This window comes from Apium graveolens, chromosome 9 (assembly GCF_009905375.1).
Source record: "Apium graveolens cultivar Ventura chromosome 9, ASM990537v1, whole genome shotgun sequence".
In the NCBI taxonomy this organism is placed as follows: domain Eukaryota; kingdom Viridiplantae; phylum Streptophyta; class Magnoliopsida; order Apiales; family Apiaceae; genus Apium; species Apium graveolens.
Window position 1 is genome coordinate 222,899,057 of NC_133655.1, and position 27,383 is coordinate 222,926,439.

Sequence of the window (27,383 nt, forward strand, 5' to 3'; positions counted from 1 at the left end):
TCTTGTGTATATATATTTAGGTTTGCCTAAATATATCAATTAGGTTTGATATTTGCATGTATTTTTCTTTTCTGGTTGATATCTTCTGATTTTTGTCCGTTTAAAGTTTTAAGTAATAGTATGTTTTTAAATTCGATTTTGTCCATTTGCAGATTATCTCATCAAGTCTCGAAATTTGACAGTGCCTGCACATTTTACTTCAAGAAGGAGGTTAGAAATTCTTATTCGTTTGCTTTTTTCCTTTTTTTGTATACATTATGTAGGAAGGGATTCACCAGTAACCGATCTGTCATTATTTATGTATACATTATTTGATTTGGATTGTTGTTTATGTATCAGATTTAGTGTATCGTTCTCTTTTAATAGATGAGATGCCATGAATGTACTAGTTGTCATTTGTGTAAAATCTTTCAATTTTTTAACGGCATGTTTGTTATTAATTCGCGCTTGAATATGTGCACTTGTATTGATTATGCTAGTTAAACAATGTTGAATTTCTTGGTTTTGTTTATGTGCACTTGAATATGTGCACTTGTATTGATTAATTCGCGCTTTGATGTTGAAATGACCATCAGGTGGTTAGGTTGCTAGATTGCTGGTCATACATTTTCATTTATGGATAAGTCGTGGATATCGAAAGATAGGGATTCTTTAGAATTTGAAATTGGCGTCGAAGAATTCTTGATTTTCGCTGAAGAAAATTGTAAAGATCCTAAAAGAATTCCTTGTCCATGTGGTCGATGTGTGAATTTTAAAAAATTCTCAACTAAAATCATAAGGGGACATATCTACGATCATGGTTTTAGTTTGGGGTATGTTGATTGGATTTGGCATGAAGAAAAATCTACTAGGAGTACTAGGTCTTCTATAGGTAGTACACGTCCTGCTTCAGACCAACCTATAGAGCACTTTGTTGCATCAGAAACTGTTGAAGTTTGTGAAGCGGCTTTTAATTTGGGTAATTACGATAAGGATTCATATGATTTTCAGAGGTTTGTTGTTGATGCGGAACAACCGTTGTTTGAGGGCAGCGAGTGCACAAAGTTAGAGTCAATGTTAAAATTGCACAACTGGAAAGCTAGGTTTGGTATTAGCGACACTGCCTTTACTGAGCTGCTCTCTTCAGTTGGCTCGATCCTTCCCAAAGATAATGTGTTGCCTCCTAACGCATATGAAGCGAAGAAAACTTTATCCGATTTAGGTCTAGTGTATATAAAAATTCATTCGTGTCCCAATGATTGTATACTGTATAGGGGCATACATTCTGATGCTTCTCAGTGTCCTCATTGCAAGCTGTCACGTTGGAAAGTACGGAAAAATGGCCAACTTAGGGTCAATGTTCCACCCAAGGTCATGTGGTATTTTCCTATAATTCCAAGATTTAAACGGTTATTTAAATCTCCCTCTACTGCTGAACTCATGACTTGGCATGCAAATCAGCGAATAAATGATGACAAGATGCGACATCCGGCCGACTCTCCTTCTTGGAGGAATATCGATTACCGGTGGCCTGCCTTTGGTGGTGAATCTAGGAATATTAGGTTGGCTTTATCAGCGGATGGTATCAACCCGCATACTAATGGGTTAGTCAATCGATATACATGCTGGCCAGTAGTGTTGGTAACGTACAATCTTCCTCCGTGGTTATGCATGAAAAGGAAGTTCATGATGTTGTCAGTTTTAGTTCCTGGTCCACATGAGCCGGGAAATAACATCGACGTTTATTTACAACCGTTGATTGATGACCTGAAAAAACTTTGGGAAGAAGGTGAACCAAACGTTTATGACGCCTATAGTAAATCATATTTCACTCTAAAAGCAATTTTATTGTGGACTATAAATGATTTTCCAGCATATGGAAACTTGTCAGGCTGCGTGAATAAGGGTTATAAGAGTTGTCCAATTTGTGGTGACGATACTGTGGCTAAATATTTAAGTCACAGTAGGAAGATGTGCTTCCAAGGTCATCGCTGTTATTTGCCTAGGTAGCACCCTTATAGGAGGCAGAAGGCGGCCTTTAACGGACAACAAGAGTTGGGGAACGCATGTCAACCCCTTTCCGGAGAAGAAGTGTTAGCGCGTCAGGAACGAATTGATTTTTGTTTTGGAAAAGAGGTGAAGAAGTCGAAGAAGGTGGAATGTCCATGGAACAAAAAATCTGTTTTCTTTGAGTTATAATATTGGAAATATCATCATGTTCGCCACTGTCTCGATGTTATGCACATCGAGAAAAATGTGTGTGATAATCTGCTTGGGACGTTATTAAATATGCGAAAGTCAAAAGATAGTGAGGCGGCACGTTGTGATATGATTGATATGGGTGTTAGACATGATTTAGCTCCTCAAGTAGGAGAAAAGAAGACCTATCTACCTCCTTCCCCTTTTACTTTGTCGAAGGTTGAAAAAAAGAAAGTGTTGAACTCATTCTTGTCTATGAAACTTCCTTCTGGACATGGATCAAACATAAAAAATTGTGCATCCATGTCTGATTTGAAGATATACGTGCTTAAGTTTCATGACTGCCATATCCTTCTCCAACAACTCCTCCCTGTTGCCATTCGATCCGTTCTCCCGAAAAATGTTAGGGTCACAATCATACGACTGTGCTTCTTTTTTAATGCTTTATGCAGCAAAGTTGTCGATGTCTCGAAACTCGATAAATTGCAGTCAGATGTAATAATAACCTTATGCGATCTAGAAAAAATATTCCCTTCATCATTTTTTGATGTAATGTTACATCTTATTGTCCACTTGGTCCTAGAAGTGTGTTTATGTGGACCGGTATTTTATAGATGGATGTATGCCTTCGAACGATTCAATAAAGTGCTAAAGAGCTACGTACGAAACCGATATTATCCTGAAGGTTGTATGGCAGAAAGCTACCTTAAAGAAGAATCAGTAGAATTCTGCACAGAATTTATGAGCCAGACTTGTACAACTGCCGGCATTCCAGTTGAGCAAGGCAAGCAATCTGGTCCATTATCTGCCGCGATAATAAAGGTCGTGGAAGAAAAAGAGCGAGATGAGGCTCATCTGCATGTCCTTCAAAACAATGATGAAGTATATCCCTATATCGTGTACGTTTATTTTATTAACTTGTCCTATTTGTTTGAAGATGTAATTTTTGTGGGTTATTTCTAATATTTATGCATATTCTCAGAATGCACAAGGAGTATTTGGATGAAATTTACCGAGGGAAGAAAAAAAGTGTTCATTGGCTCATGGGAGAGCACAATCGGCTATTTGCCGATTGGTTTGAAAAAAAAGTAGGTTTTGTGTATTGTCTACTTAAATAGTTGTTAGTTGTAGTTTGCAACTGATGGATTTTTTTATTATATAATATTATGTATAGGTAAGTAGTGAAATGAAGGGAAATCCCGATGCTGTTTCAGAGACGATACGATGGCTCGCTGGAAAACCATCATTTTCTGTTTTAACTTATCAAGGTTTTTCAGTCAATGGAGTCTGATACTTTACGAAAGACCGAGATGATGCGCGGGTTGTTCAAAACAGTGGAGTTTCTGTGGTTGCTAAGGCAGTCCAGGTGTCCAGTGTGAAAGATTTAAACCCCATTGAGAGTGATATGACCTTTTATGGCATAATCTTGGAAGTATGGGAGTTGGATTACCATGAGTTCAAAGCTCCACTCTTCTTGTGTAAATGGGCAGAGAATGATAAAGGCATAAAGATCGACGATCTTGGCTTCATACTTGTGGATTTCAATCGACAAGGCCATAAGAAGGATAAATATGTCTCTGTTGACCAAGTCAACCAGGTGTTTTACATTAAAGATCTGGTTGATCCTACTTGGTCGATCGTGTTAACTTCCACAACTAGAGACTATCAAGAGTTGTATAACGACGATGATTTGGGTGACACAATCATGGAACATCCTCCCTTCTGCTCTAACATCCCTGCTTCTGATGTGACCAATGAAGACGTTGCGCATAGTATTAGGCCTAATGTTGAGTGAATTTGGGTTAAAAAATGATCCTGTTAATTTAGCTCTCTGTACTTTTTGCTTGTTATAATTTAATCAACATATTTAATTTTCCTTTGTAATTTTTTTGAGTAAATGAATTATAGTGACTAATGCATTTTTCTTTTGTAATTTTTCTTTTATAATTTTTTTGTATTTTGTTTTTGTATTTGTTTTGAAATTTTCCAGTTGTAATTTTGAATGCATTTTTATTCATGCATATGTAATTTTGAATATATTTTAATTCATGTAGAGTTTCATTTATTCGGTGACTAATTATTTCTTGTTTTATTATTCAGAGTGAAGGACAAAAATGGCAAAGAAACAGAGAACCAACAAAAGCAAATCTAAAAAAGTTAAAGAGGTCGAAGAACATTGTGATCAGGAGGTTGAAGAGCACTGTGATCAGGATGGACAAGCACCAAGTGAACCTCAAACTGAAAAGCAACAGTCTGAACAAGAAATAACAACTAATTCTAATTCTGCGAAAAGAAGGTTGGGAGCTGCACGAGGTGTTTCCTCTCTTAAAAAAGTATTGGTAAGGAAGGCCCAAAGCAAGAGATTTAAAATCAGATATAATGAGTTTGGATTCCTGTCGGAGATACTAGGTGTACCTTACAGTCCTACATAGGGCACCTGGCAAGAACTATGATTCCTATCGATATTGACAGCTGGCCAAATGTGGATCGGGAATTGAAAGATAAATTATGGCTTGATATTAAGGTATTAAATTATAGTTGACACACACAACTTATTTTTAGTACTACTATCTAAGCCTTATAAACTTGTGTATTTTATTGTCCATAGGGTACATTTAAAGTTGCTCCGGAAAGTGAGGCTATGGTGCTTAAGTCTGCAGGAGAGAAGTGGAGACAGTTTAAAACTGATTTAACAACTAAACACGTGATGCCATATGCTGAAAAAAAAAGAAACTGAAGAGGCCTCCAAAAAATTATCGGTTTGTGGGTCAAGAAGCTTGGACGAGATTTATCGCGCAGAGGACAGGTGATAAGTGGCTGGTATGGATGCATTTTCTTGGCCAGTGTACCCTTTTTGGATTTAGAATATTTACTTGGATATAATTATTCGTTGTATGATGCAGAAACTACGCACCCTGCAGAGCGAAAGAGTGCGTAATCAAAAATATCATCATCGTTTGTCAAGGAAGGGTTACATTGGTTTACAAGAGGATGAAGTAAGAACCTAGCTATAATTTTTTCTCATCTTCAACAAATAAAGCACCTTTTAATTTTTTCTCATCTTAAACAGATAAAGAAAGGCAAACTGAAGCCCGAGGAGAAACCAGATCGGGCAATATTTTGGAAAAAGGCTCGAAAGTCAAAGCTAGATGATGAGGAACTTGATGAAGATAAAGAAGCAGTATTTGCCATAATTGTAAGTAAAAATTATGAAAAAAACTGCATTTAATCGAGAAAAATAGATTATAATGAGAAATCTATTTATTCCTTCATTATTCATAATATGTCCCTAAGATCTGATGTGTATTCATATCTGCATTATGATGAATTACTCGAAAAGAAGGAGAAGAGTGAATTCGTACCATCTGGAACTGATGATGTGTTGACTACGGCACTCGGAACTCCTGAGCATTCAGGCAGGGTTCGAGGAGTTGGAGGTTTCGTCACCCCAAAAATGTTCTTTAATCTGCCGAAAGAGAGAAAACCTGCATTACCAAGGCGGAGTTGTTGGCCCGTGATAGAGTGCTACAGGAGGAGTTGGTAAGAATAAGGCGGGAAATGGCTGAGCTCAAGTCATTGTTTACAGGATCTAATCAGCAGTCTCTGAATTTTTCGGAGAGAGCAAGTTGCCAACCAGTTGAAGGAGAACCAAAAGCAAAAGAAATTTGGTGAATGATGATTGTCTTGCTTATGATCAACCCCCTCCATCAGAAAAGAAGGTATATTTCATAAATATTATTGTAATTATACGGTTCTTCAAATTGTAGAGTAATTATATAATTTACTCCTTACAATTATAGGGTCCACAAATTTGTGAGCTTTCGGTGGATAGCATCGAAAATAAGGTTGCTTTTGGTACTATTTTCGAAGATGATGAAATGAATGTTTCGGTTCATGGAGTGCCCCTGAAGCCTGGACATGCTCGTGTGTCGGTTGATGGACATATCCAACCAGATGCTTTAGTTCCCGTGCCTATACCTGGTGAAATTGAACATGTTCGTGAAGCCGTTGGTTCACACTTGGCATGGCCTCGAAATTTAATCAGCCTACGGACAATTGTGGTATTTACATGTGCTTGTTGGTTGCTAAAGTTGTATAAAAGTTGAAAAATAGGGGTTAATTAGGTGAATAAATGTCTAATTATATTCTTTCATTTTTTTGTAGAAAAAGAAAAGAGATGTGTCGCAGATAAAGAATAAGGGTGAGGTGCATAAAATTCAACAAGAGTTCACTCACGTCAAGGTCAGCAAGAAAGTGCCACGCCAATACAAGGTATTGTACAAACATGCTACGACATTTATGAAAGCCAGCGGGGAATCGATCCCTATTCCATGTGATTCCGATGTGTTTGGAGTTGAGAAGACAATATATATATTGCATGAGAATTTAAAAGCATTGTTAGAGTTTGACATGATTGGACAAGCTGCGATATCTGCGTATATGGCGTAAGTAATTTATTTTCGTGGTTATAGGTTCTGTTTGAATTATCGCACAACTGGTCTGCTAGTAATTTTAATTTCTCTCACATATGTATAGGCACTTGCATAGTACAATTAAGAGGGTTCGCAAGAATGATGATGTGGTCCTGTATGGATTTTTTGATCCTGGCCCCAACTTTAGTTTGAATGCTGATTTTCAACGAAATGTTGGTAGTCGGTTGAAAGAGGGTAATCAAAATCACATATTCTTCCTGCCACATAATCATCAGTAAGTATTTTTAAATGCATATTGTAATCTATTAATTTAATTTTCTTTTAGGTTTTTAGGCTATTTTTAAAAATATATGACTTGTGTAAATTTATAATAATACAATTGTCACTGGATTCTAGTCGTAATATGGGATGGCGACATTTACATTCTCAATCCTTTGCCTCATCCAACTCATTTTGATGATTTAGAAAAAGCTTTATCAGAGTAACATTATTCCTTTTATTTTTTAGGTTGTTTTCATTTATTTCTTGTATTCGAAATATGACTCTTGACACCGTGTCATTATAATATGCAGGACAATAAAACAAGTTAATTCTCAAACAGGAAGGGGTAACAAAGCTCCTAAAATTAAGAATCTTGTAGTACGTAATTTATATTATAATTTTTATAGTACGACAGTAATCTTGATTTAATCAGTTTATAAAGCCAGTTTTTTTTTATCTTAACAAGGATCCCCGAAACAGCCTGGTGGGGTTGAATGTGGTTATGTGGTCATGAGGTACATGAAGGAAATTATTGAGGACAGGGAAATTTCTTTTACTTCTAAGGTCCGTACATTCATTTTTGTATGACTGAATGTGGCATTTTAGATGCATTTTTTTTATGATTTCCCTTTTCGGTTTACTCAATTTTTAGTGGGCGACCAAGACTCGCAAGTCTTACACTCTAGAGGAGCTAGACCAGGTTCGCTGTGATGTTATCGACTTCATTCAAGATAAAATGTAGATTGTAAATTTCCTTGCCTCGCTACTGTAAATTCTGGTTTCATAATGTACTTGATGATCGAATTTGTAAGATGCATGTTTGACAATGTGTTAGAACTATTTTCGCTATATATTTGTTGTTGGTTGGTTAATGTAGATGTTCTGAATTTTCTAGTAGATGTTTTAGGTTGTTGATTGGATAAAAACTGTTGTTGGTTGAATCTGGGTTAATTGTTGGTTGATGGGGTGAAAATTGTTGGTTGGTTGGATGGAAAATTGTTGGTTGATTGGATTTTACCATATGGAGTTTTCTGGTTCATGCAAAAACAGAGATGCTCAGTTTAATTATAATAGAAACAGACATCACATTGTTATTAGAACCGATGTTAAAAAACCATAAATAACATCAGTTTACACATATAAAAGCAATGTCTTAAAATCACAAAGACATCAGAAAAATAAAATATTCGATGTTAATAAAGGAATATTAGCACATGAAAACAGGGTAATAACATCGATTTAAAAATAAACACCTGATGTCTATTTATCATACTAACATCGGTTTTTTAGAAAACAACCGATGTCTATTATCAACATTGACATCGGGTACTTAGAAAATGATCGATGTCAATTATCAACATTGGCATCGGGTACTTAGAAAAAATCGATGTCTAATAAGATATAGACATCGGTTTTTTATTTTTAACCGATGTTATTTTATAAATATTGATTGTGTGTTATAGTTTTAAACAGGCCTAACCGTCCTAATATTACATTTCTGAACTTGACATTAAACAATTATATAACATCAATGTGAATTAGACATCATAAATTTTTCAGAAACGATGTGTAATATTACATAGACATCGGTTTTTAACCGATGTCTATGAGAAAATACATTTAACATCAGTCGCGAAGACATCATACATTTTTTACATAGACATCGGTTAAAAACCGATGTCTAAGGTCTTTTTTCTAGTAGTGCAAGCCAAGATTATGCAAACACTCATCATAAGAAATCCCGAAAAAAAAAAAGTCATCCATGAACACCTCCACATTAATACCAATCATGTCAAAGAATATGGCCATCATGCATCTCTAAAAAGTAGCAGGTGCTCCATAGAGCCCGAAAGAAACTCGATGAAAAGCGAAAGTGCCAAAAGGACAAGTAAAAGTGGTATTCTCCTGATCTTTTAGGGCAATGCAAATCTAATTATAGCCTGAGTACCCATCCAGATTGTAATAAACTCATGACCAGCCAACCTGTCAAGCATTTAATTGATGAATGAAAGCGTAAAATGATTGTTCTTGGTGGCTTTATTCAGCTTTCGATAATCCATGCATACTCTCCATCTCGTGACTGCCCGAATAGGGATGAGCTCATTCTTTTCATTAGCAGCAACTGTAATGAATCCTTTCATAGGCACACACTGCACTGGGCTCACCCATAAACTATCAGAAATAGGATAGACGATCCCTGCATCCAGCCATTTAAGATTTCTTTCTTCACTACCTCCTTCATGATAGGATTGAGTCTCCTCTATTGTTCAACGGTTGGTTTACTTCCTTCCTCAAGCAAACTTATATGCATGCAATAAGAAGGGTTGATTCCCTTGATATCTGCTATAGTCCATCCGATCGCTAATTTAAACTCTTTCAGAATTCTCAAGAGCTTGTCTTCATCACTACCTGAAAGGTCAGATGCGATAATAACAGGAAAAGTAGATGCATCACCTAAAAATGCATATCTCAAGTGATCAGGCAGTGGTTTTAGTTCAAGTGATGGAGCTTCCTCAATAGATGGTTTAAGACGCTCCTGAGAATTTTTAAGCTCTGATAATCCTAGAGACTCGAATGGCAATTCCAATCTCTTTTTCCACGGAGATACATTCAAATATTGCAGTTGTTCTTCCCTTTCTTCATCTTCACTATCAGATTCCCCTATTAAGGCTCTCTCTAAGGCGTCATTCCTTAGCAAGTGATCAAGCTCTGAATTCACTACAGAGTCGACCAACTCTACTTTAAAGCACTCCTCTTCATCAGTAGGGAATTTCATTGCATTGAAGACATTAAAGGTAACGTCCTGATCCTGAACCCTCATAGTAAGCTCACCCTTCTGCACATCGATCAGAGTTCAGCCAGTAGCTAAGAATGGTCTCCCAAGATAATGGGAATCTTCTTATCTTCCTCAAAGTCCAGAATGACAAAATCAGCCGGGAAGATGATTTTTTCCACCTTAACCAATACATCCTCCACTACACCTTTCGGATAAGTGATGGATCGATCAGCCAGTTGTAAGGACATGTTTACAGGTTCTGGATCGGGCAGATCATGTTTCTTGAAGACAGACAATGGCATCAGATTGACGCTAGCTCCCAAGTCAGACAAGCACTTGTCAAAAGATAAGTTTCCAATAGTGCATTGTATCGTGAAGCTTCCTGGATATTTAAGTTTAGGAGGTAGTTACTGTTACAGCATATCACTGCACTCTTCCGTTAGAACAACGGTTTCCAACTCCTCATATTCAAGCTTCCGAGAAAAATACCCTTCATGAACTTAGCATAGCTCGACATTTGTTCTAGAGCTTCCGCAAAAGGTGTGTTAATATGCAATTTCTTGAAAACCTCCAGAAACTTGGCAAATTGTTTATCGAACTTCTGCTTCCGAAGTCTTTTAGGATATGGAGGAGGCAGATAGACTTTTTTATCTCCTGTATTTTGCTCAGGAGTAGTGTTTTCAGTAGAAGTCTTCTCCATTTCCGCTTCGACCCCTTCTGATCAGCTGTTTCCTCAAGAATTACATTTTATGAAGCTGGCAAGGGCGCGAGCGCGCTTGATATGGGCGCGGGCACGCCCACCTTCTGGAGAAAATTTTTAGATTCTTTGTTTTGATGATTTTTAGGGCTAGCGACCTTTCCAGACCTCAAGGTGATTGCCTTCAACTGTTCCTTGACTTCCTTCTTGCCTAGATTAGCTTCTGTATCACTAGGAAGAGTTCCTTGTGGTCGGTTCAATAAAGCATTGGCAATTTGCCCTATTTGATTCTCCATAGTTTTGATTGAAACCACTTGGCTTTTGCACATCAGCCTCAACTCCTCCAATTCAGATTTTTTTATTCGAAGATGGACCTGCAACTCCATGAGATTGTTATTGCATTCCCTGTGGCTGAAATTGTTGCCTTGGTTTAAACTGTTGTTGAAAACCAGGAGGATTGAAAGGCTTGTTTCCAAAATGCTGGTAAGGCTGTTGCATACCATCCTAATTATTGCTCCAGCTGAAGTTAGGATTTGTTAGGATGATAAGTGGCAGGAACTGGTTGTTGTGGTCTCTGAAAATTGCTCACAAAATGTGCCGACTCACTAGATATAGCACATTGATCTGTCGCATATGCACCTGCACAAAGCTCACAAATACTAGTTATCTGATGAACACCATAGTTAGCCAGAGAATCCACTTTCATAGTTAACGTCTTTAGCTGAGCAGCTATAGCCGTAGCTGTATCCACCTCCAGAATTCCTGCTACCTTGCCTTGTGGGAGTTTCTAACTTGGGTTCTGATATTCATTAGCAGCCATCATTTCAATTAGCTCGTAAGCTTCCTCATAACTCTTGGCCCATAAGGCTCCACCTGATAATGCATCTAGCATGGGTCTCGACTGTGTCCCAAACCATTATAGAAGCAATTGATCACCATCTAGTCAGGCATTCCATGATGAGGACACTTCCTAAGCATCTCCTTGTAGTGCTCCCAGGCTTCACATCGAGATTCACCTTATTGCTGTGCAAATTGAGTAATAGCATTCCTGATTGTAACTGTCTTTGCCATAGGGAAGAATTTAGTTAGAAATTTCTAAGCAAGATCCTCACATGTCGTAATAGAACCTGATGGTAGAGAGTGCAACCAGCTTTTAGCTTTATCCCTCATAGAAAATGGGAAAAGTCTCAGTTTCACGGCATCTTCCGAAACACCGTTGAACTTGAATGTGTTGCAGATCTTGATGAAATCCCTAATATGCATATTGGGATCATCTGTTGGAGAACCCCCAAACTGGACTGAATTCGGTACCATCTGAATCGTGCCAGGCTTGATTTCAAAGGTATTAGCTACAATAGATGGCCTGACAATGCTAGACTGAATGTCATTGATTTTCGGTTGAGAATAATTCTTCAATGCTTTCGTTTCTGCTGTTGGTTCTCCCATTGCAACAAAAACTTCTCATTCAATTTTTTCAACTTCTTCGAGAACTTCTTTTTCCTCTTCTTCAACTTCGTCTAGTGTTTCCTTACGAGATTGAGAACGTGTTCGCATACATGCTCTCTATAGTACCTGAAACACACGAACAAAGTAAACCTTGTAAGAAAATAATCCGAGTCAGTGATTAAAGACCACTGATGACAAGCACATAAACTAAATTTAACACTGATCCCCGGCAGTGGCGCCAAAAACTTGTTCACACAAAACCATGCTGAAAGAACATCTTCGATTAATTATTTATTTTGGTATTTGCATAATTTAACATAAAATTTAAAACATGTATATCCTCTCCAAATAGACATGAATTTAATTGACATAATCAAAAGTGAAAAGCCATATCTAGCAAAATATTTTCAAAATATATTTATATTTTAAATATAAATACAAGAGATATTCCAATTTGCTGAAAATCAAAAATACATATATTTTAAAGGAATATACTCCAAAGCAATGAGATCGTAAAAGAACTATCGGAAATATGATTTTTCTTAGGCTCTCTTGCAATATTAATAAGGCAACAAGTTTGAAAAAGGAATATCAGAACTTGGATATTTTTTAGAAGGCTCGTGCTAAATTTATTTCAAAAACAAATGATTTTAAAAGGGATAAAATATATATCTTTCACTCCATAAAATAGTTATAAATCCAAAGATATATTTTTACACTCTTATAAATTAATATTTGATAAAGGAATATTAATATCTCATTTTATCCCCCTCCTCATATTTTTCCAACTAATTTTCTCTCATATCTCAAATATATTATTTATCGGAGAAAATACTTTTAAATACTTAAAAATATTTCACACACTCTCAAAATATTTTATATTTAAGGAAATATATTCTAAGTATATATTTTAGCCCAAACTGAGCCAACAAGGTCTATCTGCTTTCATAAAAGATCGTTCATATTTTATTTGAAACTGAACCCTGATTTAATCGTTTTAAATCCAAATAAAATACTTTCACTTGCTAGAAAATCTTGAAACTTAAGATTTGTCACTTAACTGGTATTTTCTATGCATGGTTGAAGTTTCGTAAGTTTTAATAGATTTTGTCCGGGTGTGATTTTTCTGGGTGTTGACCAAGACTTTGACCGAGCGTTTGACCAAGCTACCTTTGACTAAAATTGACCAAAACTTTCAGATCATCATTTTATGATATTTAGGTAATTATCATATTTTTAGTTTTATTTATTAAAGGGTTTTCAAAGTCGTTATATTTAATGGTGCTAATTACTTAATTAACTAAGTAATTAATGATTAATTGAAAAAGCTAAAATCCATTATTATATAATTAATAGTTTCTGGGATTTTTCTTGTTTGTCCTATATGCAAGTTGCAAACTAACACACCTTGTAATAACCCCAATTTTTGGGAATTTTTGAAACCCTTATGAATAGTATTTTTGCTGAATGAGAAAACTTTTCATGTCACGCTATGTAGGGGTTCTGTTATTGATCTTATGGGATTTTATTAGTACTATATGAAGTATATAAGTGTATGTAAATATCGTCAGAACCCAATTCCGAACACTTTAGTTTTTCCCGGAAATCCACAAGATACGGAGAGAATTGAGTATAAGGTAACAGGATAAAAAAAAGGATTTAAAATTAAAGGATTATAATAGAGGATCATAAAAAGGAATATAATGTATTGAGAAAAGTTAAGCGAACCGTACAACAGATCAGCGGTCATTAGGCAAACGATTAGGAAGCTAATCAAAGGGATTAATGGGAGTGATGTCATCCAACCAATAGAAAGAAGACAAGGAAGGAAGGATGACATCATGAGGATGAGGTAAGCATGACATGGGAAGAAGGGAGGTGTGGTTGATTTAGGACCACACAAATTCAAGGGCAAGGTGGTAATTTGCTAAATCAAAAACAAAACCAAGCCAACCAACTAGCAAATCATTTCATCAAAAAATCAAAAAATCAGCCAAGGCATTGTTCTTCATATTAGCTCTCGGCTTTTTGCCTTTTTCAAAGAAAAAAATTTCCAAAATCAAGATCCAAGCATCCTTAATTGGTAAGAAAATTCCCTAACCATCTTTATGCTTAGTTATGGCTATATCATGAGTTTAAGCCATTAATTCTTTCTCTAGCTTCTTCATTTAATCAATGAAGAAGACAATGAATAGTGTTTTCAAGTTTTTAACTTGAACTTTTTCTTGTTTTTCTTGAAGATCCAAGCTTTCCTAAGGCTTCTCCAAGCTTATTAAGGCTTCCTAGCTCCACCCACCACTCCAAGGAAGGTATACCATTTTCAAACCCTAGGTTCATATATATTATAAGTGATTTTGATGAGTAGGATGTTATGGTATCTTATTGTTATGATTAGAGTTTGAGGTTTGGTATGGTAGTGAAATGAGATGGTAATTTTGTGGTTTTGATTTAAAGAAACTTAAGTATGATTAAAGTTAGGTTTAAGCATATGTATGAATGATTAAAATTGAATTGGTTGGGATTGTTATGATGTGATAAGGATGGGTGTTTGTTGTGTGTTGGATTTGAGGATGGTTTGTGTTGATTGTGGATAGTTTAAAAAATGGGAAATCGCGTAAACATAGCCGTCGTAACGTCCGATTTTCTTTGGACTGTTTTTGTGCATAGCATTAGGACCCGAGAACCCCCTGCTAAATTGTGACCACTGCCATGCTTAGATAGCTCATGTTACGAGCTTCGTTTTGATATGTAGTTCGTTCGATTCCGATTTACGGTTTAGGAGAAACGACCGTTTCAAGTAACGGCGTTTCGCGAACGAAACTTTTTCCCTCGCCTTACTTTGGAATGTAGGTTAAAGACCAAAAAGGGTTAATTAATGCATGAAACATTTATGGTAAGTGTTTTAGGCAGTTGGTAAGTCACTCGCGAAGGAATCGCTTTAAAACTCGTAAAGGTTAAATTATTAAAAATGGTGGAGCCGAGGGTACCCGAGTGACTTAAGCGAATCAGTGAGCGCAAAACAAGCGTTAGAGTCTAAGTTAGTTAAAGTATAGAATTACAAGTGATTTTGGTTTAATTCCAACTTACTTGTTGTTTATAGGTTACCAGACTCGTCCCGAGCCATTCGTAACCCCCAGTCGCTCAGGCAAGTATTCTATCCGTTATACTGTTGTTGTGATGAATACACTTGTATATGCATTATCTTGCGATAGATGCATGTTGGTTATTTAGCAAATTCTTGCGATATATTGTAGCATGTGATATGGTATATATGCATGCCTGTTTCATATTCTTGAAATATATATCTGTTGGTTCAGTTGATAATACCTATGCTAGAGGATAGCGGTATCTTGCATATACCCTTAGTATAGGGACCCAAAGGTGAAAATATTTTCTAAAACCGGGAGTCGAGGATCCCGAGTAGATTTTGTATATATGGATATGGATATATATATATATATATTTATATATATATGGTCATAGTTTTCAAAACTATTAATCGAATAAGGTTTATTCGATAACTTTAACTTTATTTTATTATTGAATATTATTTCGAATATTATTCGAAGGCGTATGACTCCTTTTATTTATTTATTTGAATATTATTTGAATATTCATTCGAGGGCTTATGACTCTTTTATATTATTTATTGAATATTATTTGAATATTCATTCGAGGGCGTATGACTCAGTTTATATTATTTAATGAATATTATTTGAATATTCATTTGAGGATCTATGACTCCGATTATTTGCTGAGGTATATTCTTTATTTTATTAAAGAATAAGGTGTCAATAATCAAACTTATTTTCGATTATTCAAATAAAGATAATACTTTCATATAAGTATATCTTTGGTTATTTAATACTCGTTTCAAGTATAAGTTTTAATACTTCTACTTCAATTATTTTTATAAAGATTATTCTTTATGGGAATATTATTTAAAACAATAATATTCAGTCATTTTCTAAATATTCTGGGGACTGATTTACTTCATTAAATCAGCCTTACTCCAAACACTCTTTAAAGTGTTTTCGAGTCTTCAAAATGATTTTTAAAAGTCAGAGCGGATCCCAAAACTTTTTTTTTATATTTAAGATCTTCCTTTTTAAGGGGATTTAAATACTCGCTCAAAACCTGGGGAATCCGGCTCTGTGGTGTATTTTATATTCGCAACGAGGTTGCAGATTTGGTAAATGAATTGATTACTTGCCCAACGTTCGGGAAGTAAGCCCCTCTCATTGAGTCGGCATAAGCGACAGGCCGGGGTACGGTCTATTATTGTGTAAGTGGCTCAGTGGGAGTCCATCAAATGCATAGGTGGCTGAGTGGCAGTCCAGCATAGGTCTTAATTATGACCAGGGTGATGACCAGTGGGGAATTCGTCCATCTACTAGTAGAAAAGGTTACTTATTGGTATCTTTGCCTGATCAGCGAGATATCGGGTTTATGCCAAAATTCTTTTCCTTTCCAAAATTCATTGGATGTTTCAAACTCTGTTCATACTTTACATAACAGAGGTTCCAGGAAATGTTTAAGAGATATATATATGTGGATATATATATATATATATCGGGACTAAATAAAGTATCTCGTAACTTTATTTCATTCAATAATATTTCAAAGATTGAATCTATTCAAATCTTGTCTTGTAGTCTCATCTATGTGATGAACTTTTGAAACTGATTATAACTTGAACGGTGGTAGTTCAAGTAGTATTGGGAAAGATATAAGTATATTGGGGTATTTGGTAACCTCATCTTTTAAACTTATATCTAATTAATAATTGTCTTATGTATGACAAAGATTTTCAGAAAAACGTTGAGACAAGGTTAGATATATGAGATCACCTTGCAACGATATTTTTTTATATACAGTTATACACTGGGATTTTGTGTATATTATGCATGGAAGAGGACTTCCAATATTTTGAAAAGTATATATGTATATATATATATACTGAATATTTTGCGACTTCATCGCATTAAGTTATCAACTTGGTTCATTTCTTTTGACCAAGACTTTCATGAGTATTATGAGTAGACTCATATACGGTAAATAATTATGCATATTATTTTGGTGGGCTTGCTGCTCACCCTTGCTTTCTTCTTTCATCACACAACATCAGATAGACAAGATGAACCGGACCAAGCTCCCGATTCGCAAGAGGTTAGAAAACGTTCGGCAGTCTTCTGGAAGCGTTGATGCGGCTGTAGCTGAGGTAGGAACTACCAATAGGCTAGGCTTTCAACTTTTGATGTACCAGACTTATGTATAATACGAATTGTAATAATGGCAAATAAAATGTAAATCTATTCAGAAAACCTTTTAAGGTGTATTGGCAGATAATTGTGGAATATAATTACTTGTGGTTATATTTTTTTGATGTTCATCTCTGAGACTATAACGGATTGTGGTGTGTGTTAGTGTGGGGTCACAGCATAAGGTTATTTTTATTAAGTAAGTGAAGTGGTATTGTGGAATGAAAGACCGTGACGACTCGGATCCCCGACCCCGGATCTGGGGGTGTTACAGAAATGGTATCAGAGCTAAGCGTTATAAACCTCAGAGATGATGGGACGTTAAGATAATAAGTTCACTAAGATAATAAGAACTCTTGCCAAGTTCATAGTCGGGCTACCTAACGTAGCACTGACAGTTAAAACCCTTATGGGAACCCTTATGGGTATCGTGATAGTAACATAGTTTGTCCTCGTATAGGGCAGCGGGGCACCAAACCTTGAGGTTCAGGAGCATCAGCAGGAGGATGTTTTATTACAAGTTGGAGATCAAATTGTGAATCCGATGGAGTACCCTAATGAGGGACCGGATGAGGTTCAGATAGAGAATGCTGCGGTTGAGGATGTGATTCCGGAAAGGATTGTGGCTGAGGAGGATCTCATGGAGGATCCTGATGAGAATGAAGAGAGGACCGTTGAGGAACAGATGACCGCAGTCAGGGCGACTACCAGAGCAAGAATGGCCGCGAGGGTGGCCCTAGAGAATGAAGAGTTACCAAGGGCACAAAAGTTAATGAGGGCAGAAGGAGTGGGGCCTTCCACGACCCCAATTATACCAGTATCAGACCCTCTTCCAGAGGCTCCTGTAGACCTCCATGAGGTTCCACCAATTCCTGTTCCCTCCCCTGTACAGAGCCCAGCACATACTGAGGAAATGCCACCTTTATCCCCTGCACCATTGTCACCTGATACCGTGCTTGGTTATCCATTTGGATCTCCTGGGTCTGCACCACCTGTTCCCCATGGACTGCTAGATGCTACCACTCAGGCATCTCTTATCGCTGATTATCATATGACTTTGGGTGGCCTGTCAGAGGCCCGGAATGTTAGGAGTGATCTGTTGGATCGACTTACTGCACCAAGGATTGAGGGTGGGATACTTCCGGCAGGATTAGCGTATAGCATGGAAAGGATTGAGGCTACCACCCGTGTTACAGCTAGAGGCCATCTTGAGGGTCAGGTTGATCCAGCTCTACTTGCGACTATCTTAGACCTCATCACCTCTGTGATGGAACAGGTTAGGGATGTTGTGCGTGCTCACACCTCTTAATCCATGGTAGTGTGCAGAGCCAGAGCAATCAAACAAGGGTCTCATGTAGCACCGCTTTTGGATGATTAGCCTAAGTTATGAATGATTAGTATTAATGACGAGATGACTATTTATGGTAGTACTTTTGGGATAGGAGCGATAAGTTCATATGATGTAATCCTCTTTAATATGTTCAGTTGTTGTACCCTCGAACAAATGGTTATGTATATATTCGTTAATTTCAGTTCAGATCAGTTTGATTGTGATAAATCATATTGTTAATTGCTCTATTAACACTTAAGAGAGTGTCATGAAGTTTATCGAACTTAAGAATTCATAATTTGCAATCGTGCAAGGACTAAACGAGGGGAAGACTTAAGCAAAGTAAGTAAGACAAATATCCAGAGACTCTCAAAATTTTCCAAGTAATATGCCCCACAAGGAATAAGATTAGGGGCAAACCTTGAATGTGATAATCAGGGAGGTCGCAATTAAGATATAAGGAACCCAGAATATAATAAAGTGGAAAATGAGGATTTTAAATTAAAAGATGACCCCAATTATGGGGAGTAGGAAGAAATATTTAGACAAAAAAAAAAAAAAAAGCAGAAGTCGAGCGAGATAAGGAGACCCGAGGCGGTACTCCTATACGGAAATTCATGGACCTATCTAAACAGAACTTATACTTTATTCCCAACCACCACCTTGAGGAAGCAATGCGATAGGAAATTCTTTCAGGACCTTTAAGTCGCTAAGCTCTCAGAGTTCCAAGGAACAAGCTGACCCAGTCGAGGCAAGAGCCTGGCTAAAGGAAATATAGGGAATCATTTGAGATTCTGAATGATTGACGAATCACAAAAGAGTGTTTTTGTCACTTACCCTCCTAAGGGAGAGACCACCCGCTGGTGAAAGACCAAGAAAGGCATGGAGCCAGAGATTTTAATAAACTGATTAAAGTTTAGCCAATTATTTTCGGGAAGGTAATTCCCAAGGTTATGGAGATAGTGTAAAAGCTTTAGAGCCAGATCAAAGGCGGACGAGTATGATGAATTATGAATCTAAGTTGTAAAAAGTTGTCAAGATTCGTTCTGAGGGCACGAATCCAGAATGACGGGATATTTGAAATCAATGCTTATGTTGTGTTTGTTCATGAAATAATGATAAGGGAGTTGGGTATAAGGAAACCCTAAAGACTCGTAGCAATAGATATAGAAAAGTATGCATTCGTAAGGATGAGGGTGATTCACCATGAGTTAAAGTTGATGGTGGAAGGCATAAGAGATATATATAGTTTACCCCTGTAAGTTGGGGGGATTTGAGGAAACCTTGAGATAGTTTGAAGGATAAATAATGAGACGCGGATAGACTGAGGAGACAAGGAAGTAAGAAATTAGGAAAATTGGATGAAGGAAGTGACCTTCAAGAATGTGAAGTGTAAGACCGGTGGCTTGATACCCAGAAAGGGAGACGCCAGGTATGAGAGATATCCCAACATTGAGGTGACTGTTGAGATAAACAACAAAAGTAAATAAGGAATTATTAAGAAGAAGTTCATGTTGAACACGACCAATATCTTCCAGAACATCCTTGTTATCGTTACCAAATTAGGCAAGACAAGCGGATAACCGTTGTTATCTTTTGGAGGCCATATTTATTAACCTCATTTTGAATACAGACGTTATTGTGAAATTAGACATGTACTATCAAGGTGGAAATGATTGAATAAGATACCCTTATCAGGGATATATGACTTGATTTATCCATGGAAGGATGCAGGTACCTTTTAAAGGTGGAATTAAGGATAGAACATCGGTAACTTAAAATGAATCCTAGGGGAATGCATAAAGGTTGGCATTTCACCCTTAATAGGGACAGTATGAGTTTTGACAGTATGATTGGGAAAGGGTTAAGGTAGCAACAACCTTTAAGAATCAGTGGAGAAATTTTTCAGAAGTATATAGACAATGGTTCTAGTATTAGTAAATGGTATTTTGATATGCCCTGTATCTAGGGAATACAGGAGGAACGATTGAAGGATAACCTTAGAGGTTTTACAGGGAGAAAGGTAATATTCGAAATTCTCAAGAATAGAAATGTTGATAAAGGAAATATGACGTAATTATAATGTTGCCAAGTGGGGCACGTGTTAAACCACGATAAAGTATGGATCGAACCAGTAATGGTCGAAATTGTTCAGGGCAATTAGGACTTAAGATAAAAGATGTTCTAAGTACGATTGAGAGTCAGTCGTGACAGTGATTAACCTCTAAAGACTGAGGCAATAACTTATGGAAAAATGGTGATATTTTTACTCATCAGATATTAAGGAAAACATCTTCACTCAAGCAGTGATCGGAAATAAGGTAGAAAATTTATTTGGAGGTGGTTAAAAAGACATTGACTGTAAGGAAATTTTACTATCAGGAAAGGCCAAAGAGGTGGCCGACACTTTAAAGGTAAGTGGATAATTATAGGCGCGTGTGCCAAAAGAATACAGTGATGATGGTTAGAAATGTGAAGGTTGAATTATGGTTTGGAAGATTGACATTCCTTCTGATGACGGTGCAATACCCAACCGTAATAGTAGTAGGTAAAGGTTTAATTCGTGTAATCACCATGAACGGGCTATCTATCTTAGGAGGTCCTATCTGGGGATAAGCCAGGACCATGTTTCCAAAAGGACTAAACGAACCTTTGAGTTAAGTCTTCTATCGAAGGCATATGATTAAAAATGGTATTAGCCTGCTATCGTTGCTTTGAGCGAAACTCTTCTGCAATTTTATCTGCTTCATGTCATGTATGTATGTCAGAATCAGGAGTGTTCTTCATGAATCGTGAATGGTGATTATGTTACCTCCTTAGAAGGATTTGATACGACATGTATGGACTCCGTATGGTTAGCTATTAAGATTTCATGGAATGTGAATGACGACAGTAGGTCAGTGGTGGACCATAGTAAGGCAGCAATGATTCTGCGAGTATCGAGCTGATTACAACCGTGAGAGTTGTATTGGAATGGGTGTTGAGATTGAGTACCACTAATCGGGTCGTGGTAGTGTATAAGTTATCATCGATAGACTAATTAAGTAGAGTGTCTACCTAGTGAATCATTATTCTTTCTTATCAATAGGGAGTCGTATTATTATACGAGGAAGGTTGCGGTGCAAGCATAGAATTCTAGTAACGATGATGTCTAGAATGAGATCCCAGATTCGATTTTCGATGTCGAGGGAGTTTCAAGGGTAATTGTGTATAAGCTCGAGGAAGAGCATGGGTCCATAGAATGATGGACGGGATAGCGAAAATATTTAGGCACGTGAAATGCGATGCTATAATACTTGATGCGGATATAAATACATATATGTTTTATTCTTCTATGACAAACCTCTATAGTTCAGAGGTAGATTCCAAGCCAGATATTTTATGGCAATAAAATTTTTATGAATACACAATTCTCTTCAATTCGTTCTTTTCTCTTCTTTTCATTTCATGTAATCTGAGAAGAACAACCCTTCCAGAAAGGGGAGGTATTGCCGAATGACTATCTATCTGTGTGATAGAAGCCTAGTAGGATACCAGCTATTGTTTAATTGCTTGTCAAGTACTAAAGGCTGGCCACCTTCTGTACTAACTATGCGATATAACAAGTGTTCATGATCATAGTGATCTCTCAACAAATTCCTTTACTTCTATTTGATTGATCAAATTTTGGAAAATAGAAACAGCTGAAAAAAAAAAGGAGTAATAAAGTGGTGGTAGTATGCGGAATGGGAATACATTCGTGATACTAAGGTTGACGTGGTTATTAAAGGGTTATAGAACGCTAGCGAGCAAAAGTATGACCAGTATAATATTAGGAACGGAAGGTGATAGCGATTACGAACTGGAAAAGAATGGGTATTGAGGAGCAAGAGCTCTAATGATTGGAAGTTATGATGAGAGTCTGTGCAATAGACTTGAAAGAAATTGGAATGATCACTTAATTCGGATTGAGTTATCTTACGACAATAGATCATATGTCATTATCGAGATGTCGCCTTATGAGATCCTTGAGGGAAGACAATTTCGATCTCCCTTATGTTAGGATGAAGTTGTAGAGCGCAAGATGCTCGGACCCGCAGTAGTCCAAAGGACCAAGGATATGATAGATCTAATCAGAGGACGGCTGGTAGTAGCCCAAGATGGACATGATAAGTATGTTGATTTGACACGAAAGGATAAAGAGTATGAAATAGGGGACCTAGTAATGTTATAGGTATCCCTTGGAAAGGATTGATGAGGTTCGGAAAGAAAGGAAAGCTAAGTCTACAATTTGTTGGACCCTTGGATATATTAAGACGTTTGGGAAGTTAGCATATGAGCTAGCCTTAACCCAGAACCTGTAGCAAGTTCGTAACGTGTTTCACGTATCAATGTTAAGGAAGTGTAATTTAGATGCCAGATGAATAGAGGCATATGAGCGCATAGATATGCAACCCGACGTAACCTATATGGAGCAACCAGGAAGGGTTATAGAGTGAAAAGGGACAAGTGCTTAGGAGAAGGATTATCAAACTAGGCAGAGTTTGGTGGTAGAACCACAATGTGGGAAAATTGACTCGAGAGTTAGAAAGTGTGATGCTAAGAGAGTGTCCCCATTTGTTTTCTATCTGATTCCGGGACGGAATCCTTTTAAGGAGGGGAGACTGTAATAACCCCAATTTTTGGGAATTTTTGAAACCCTTATGAATAGTGTTTTTGCTGAATGAGAAAACTTTTCATGCCACGCTATGTAGGGGTTCTGTTATTGATCTTATGGGATTTTATTAGTACTATATGAAGTATATAAGTGTATGTAAATATCGTCAGAACCCAATTCCGAACACTTTAGTTTTTCCCGGAAATCCACAAGATACGGAGAGAATTGAGTATAAGGTAACAGGATAAAAAAAAGGATTTAAAATTAAAGGATTATAATAGAGGATCATAAAAAGGAATATAATGTATTGAGAAAAGTTAAGCGAACCGTACAACAGATCAGCGGTCATTAGGCAAACGATTAGGAAGCTAATCAAAGGGATTAATGGGAGTGATGTCATCCAACCAATAGAAAGAAGACAAGGAAGGAAGGATGACATCATGAGGATGAGGTAAGCATGACATGGGAAGAAGGGAGGTGTGGTTGATTTAGGACCACACAAATTCAAGGGCAAGGTGGTAATTTGCTAAATCAAAAACAAAACCAAGCCAACCAACTAGCAAATCATTTCATCAAAAAATCAAAAAATCAGCCAAGGCATTGTTCTTCATATTAGCTCTCGGCTTTTTGCCTTTTTCAAAGAAAAAAATTTCCAAAATCAAGATCCAAGCATCCTTAATTGGTAAGAAAATTCCCTAACCATCTTTATGCTTAGTTATGGCTATATCATGAGTTTAAGCCATTAATTCTTTCTCTAGCTTCTTCATTTAATCAATGAAGAAGATAATGAATAGTGTTTTCAAGTTTTTAACTTGAACTTTTTCTTGTTTTTCTTGAAGATCCAAGCTTTCCTAAGGCTTCTCCAAGCTTATTAAGGCTTCCTAGCTCCACCCACCACTCCAAGGAAGGTATACCATTTTCAAACCCTAGGTTCATATATATTATAAGTGATTTTGATGAGTAGGATGTTATGGTATCTTATTGTTATGATTAGAGTTTGAGGTTTGGTATGGTAGTGAAATGAGATGGTAATTTTGTGGTTTTGATTTAAAGAAACTTAAGTATGATTAAAGTTAGGTTTAAGCATATGTATGAATGATTAAAATTGAATTGGTTGGGATTGTTATGATGTGATAAGGATGGGTGTTTGTTGTGTGTTGGATTTGAGGATGGTTTGTGTTGATTGTGGATAGTTTAAAAAATGGGAAATCGCGTAAACATAGCCGTCGTAACGTCCGATTTTCTTTGGACTGTTTTTGTGCATAGCATTAGGACCCGAGAACCCCCTGCTAAATTGTGACCACTGCCATGCTTAGATAGCTCATGTTACGAGCTTCGTTTTGATATGTAGTTCGTTCGATTCCGATTTACGGTTTAGGAGAAACGACCGTTTCAAGTAACGGCGTTTCGCGAACGAAACTTTTTCCCTCGCCTTACTTTGGAATGTAGGTTAAAGACCAAAAATGGTTAATTAATGCATGAAACATTTATGGTAAGTGTTTTAGGCAGTTGGTAAGTCACTCGCGAAGGAATCGCTTTAAAACTCGTAAAGGTTAAATTATTAAAAATGGTGGAGCCGAGGGTACCCGAGTGACTTAAGCGAATCAGTGAGCGCAAAACAAGCGTTAGAGTCTAAGTTAGTTAAAGTATAGAATTACAAGTGATTTTGGTTTAATTCTAACTTACTTGTTGTTTATAGGTTACCAGACTCGTCCCGAGCCATTCGTAACCCCCAGTCGCTCAGGCAAGTATTCTATCCGTTATACTGTTGTTGTGATGAATACACTTGTATATGCATTATCTTGCGATAGATGCATGTTGGTTATTTAGCAAATTCTTGCGATATATTGTAGCATGTGATATGGTATATATGCATGCCTGTTTCATATTCTTGAAATATATATCTGTTGGTTCAGTTGATAATACCTATGCTAGAGGATAGCGGTATCTTGCATATACCCTTAGTATAGGGACCCAAAGGTGAAAATATTTTCTAAAACCGGGAGTCGAGGATCCCGAGTAGATTTTGTATATATGGATATGGATATATATATATATATATTTATATATATATATGGTCATAGTTTTCAAAACTATTAATCGAATAAGGTTTATTCGATAACTTTAACTTTATTTTATTATTGAATATTATTTCGAATATTATTCGAAGGCGTATGACTCCTTTTATTTATTTATTTGAATATTATTTGAATATTCATTCGAGGGCTTATGACTCTTTTATATTATTTATTGAATATTATTTGAATATTCATTCGAGGGCGTATGACTCAGTTTATATTATTTAATGAATATTATTTGAATATTCATTTGAGGATCTATGACTCCGATTATTTGCTGAGGTATATTCTTTATTTTATTAAAGAATAAGGTGTCAATAATCAAACTTATTTTCGATTATTCAAATAAAGATAATACTTTCATATAAGTATATCTTTGGTTATTTAATACTCGTTTCAAGTATAAGTTTTAATACTTCTACTTCAATTATTTTTATAAAGATTATTCTTTATGGGAATATTATTTAAAACAATAATATTCAGTCATTTTCTAAATATTCTGGGGACTGATTTACTTCATTAAATCAGCCTTACTCCAAACACTCTTTAAAGTGTTTTCGAGTCTTCAAAATGATTTTTAAAAGTCAGAGCGGATCCCAAAACTTTTTTTTTATATTTAAGATCTTCCTTTTTAAGGGGATTTAAATACTCGCTCAAAACCTGGGGAATCCGGCTCTGTGGTGTATTTTATATTCGCAACGAGGTTGCAGATTTGGTAAATGAATTGATTACTTGCCCAACGTTCGGGAAGTAAGCCCCTCTCATTGAGTCGGCATAAGCGACAGGCCGGGGTACGGTCTATTATTGTGTAAGTGGCTCAGTGGGAGTCCATCAAATGCATAGGTGGCTGAGTGGCAGTCCAGCATAGGTCTTAATTATGACCAGGGTGATGACCAGTGGGGAATTCGTCCATCTACTAGTAGAAAAGGTTACTTATTGGTATCTTTGCCTGATCAGCGAGATATCGGGTTTATGCCAAAATTCTTTTCCTTTCCAAAATTCATTGGATGTTTCAAACTCTGTTCATACTTTACATAACAGAGGTTCCAGGAAATGTTTAAGAGATATATATATGTGGATATATATATATATATATCGGGACTAAATAAAGTATCTCGTAACTTTATTTCATTCAATAATATTTCAAAGATTGAATCTATTCAAATCTTGTCTTGTAGTCTCATCTATGTGATGAACTTTTGAAACTGATTATAACTTGAACGGTGGTAGTTCAAGTAGTATTGGGAAAGATATAAGTATATTGGGGTATTTGGTAACCTCATCTTTTAAACTTATATCTAATTAATAATTGTCTTATGTATGACAAAGATTTTCAGAAAAACGTTGAGACAAGGTTAGATATATGAGATCACCTTGCAACGATATTTTTTTATATACAGTTATACACTGGGATTTTGTGTATATTATGCATGGAAGAGGACTTCCAATATTTTGAAAAGTATATATGTATATATATATATACTGAATATTTTGCGACTTCATCGCATTAAGTTATCAACTTGGTTCATTTCTTTTGACCAAGACTTTCATGAGTATTATGAGTAGACTCATATACGGTAAATAATTATGCATATTATTTTGGTGGGCTTGCTGCTCACCCTTGCTTTCTTCTTTCATCACACAACATCAGATAGACAAGATGAACCGGACCAAGCTCCCGATTCGCAAGAGGTTAGAAAACGTTCGGCAGTCTTCTGGAAGCGTTGATGCGGCTGTAGCTGAGGTAGGAACTACCAATAGGCTAGGCTTTCAACTTTTGATGTACCAGACTTATGTATAATACGAATTGTAATAATGGCAAATAAAATGTAAATCTATTCAGAAAACCTTTTAAGGTGTATTGGCAGATAATTGTGGAATATAATTACTTGTGGTTATATTTTTTTGATGTTCATCTCTGAGACTATAACGGATTGTGGTGTGTGTTAGTGTGGGGTCACAGCATAAGGTTATTTTTATTAAGTAAGTGAAGTGGTATTGTGGAATGAAAGACCGTGACGACTCGGATCCCCGACCCCGGATCTGGGGGTGTTACACACCTTATCCTCCATGTCATCAATCCACACCACTCGCTCCATCCATCATTCATTTTAACTCAATCTCAACCACTCCCTTCTACTAACTCCTTCTAAAAATAAACACCCACCCCCACCATTTTTCAAACAAGCTAAAAGCTAAATAATTGTTGGTAATTTTCAAGAAGTATTCTCTCTACACACTCTCTACTATCCAAACCCCCAAATACTTCATCTAAAAAACCTCTCTC

The 27,383-nt window shown here is 36.5% G+C and overlaps 1 protein-coding gene and 1 non-coding gene across 2 annotated transcripts; both read left to right on the plus strand.

Moving 5' to 3' along the window:
- The first annotated feature begins 615 nt into the window (after positions 1-615).
- On the plus strand, positions 616-1,989 carry LOC141685983 (uncharacterized). Its single transcript, XM_074491052.1, has one exon. It carries the CDS (start codon positions 616-618, stop codon positions 1,987-1,989), a length of 1,374 nt encoding a protein of 457 aa, XP_074347153.1.
- Positions 1,990-11,294: 9,305 nt separating this feature from the next.
- Positions 11,295-11,401, plus strand: LOC141688299 (small nucleolar RNA R71). The gene has a single exon (XR_012561751.1). It is a non-coding gene; the product is annotated as a small nucleolar RNA R71 (small nucleolar RNA).
- Positions 11,402-27,383: the final 15,982 nt, after the last annotated feature.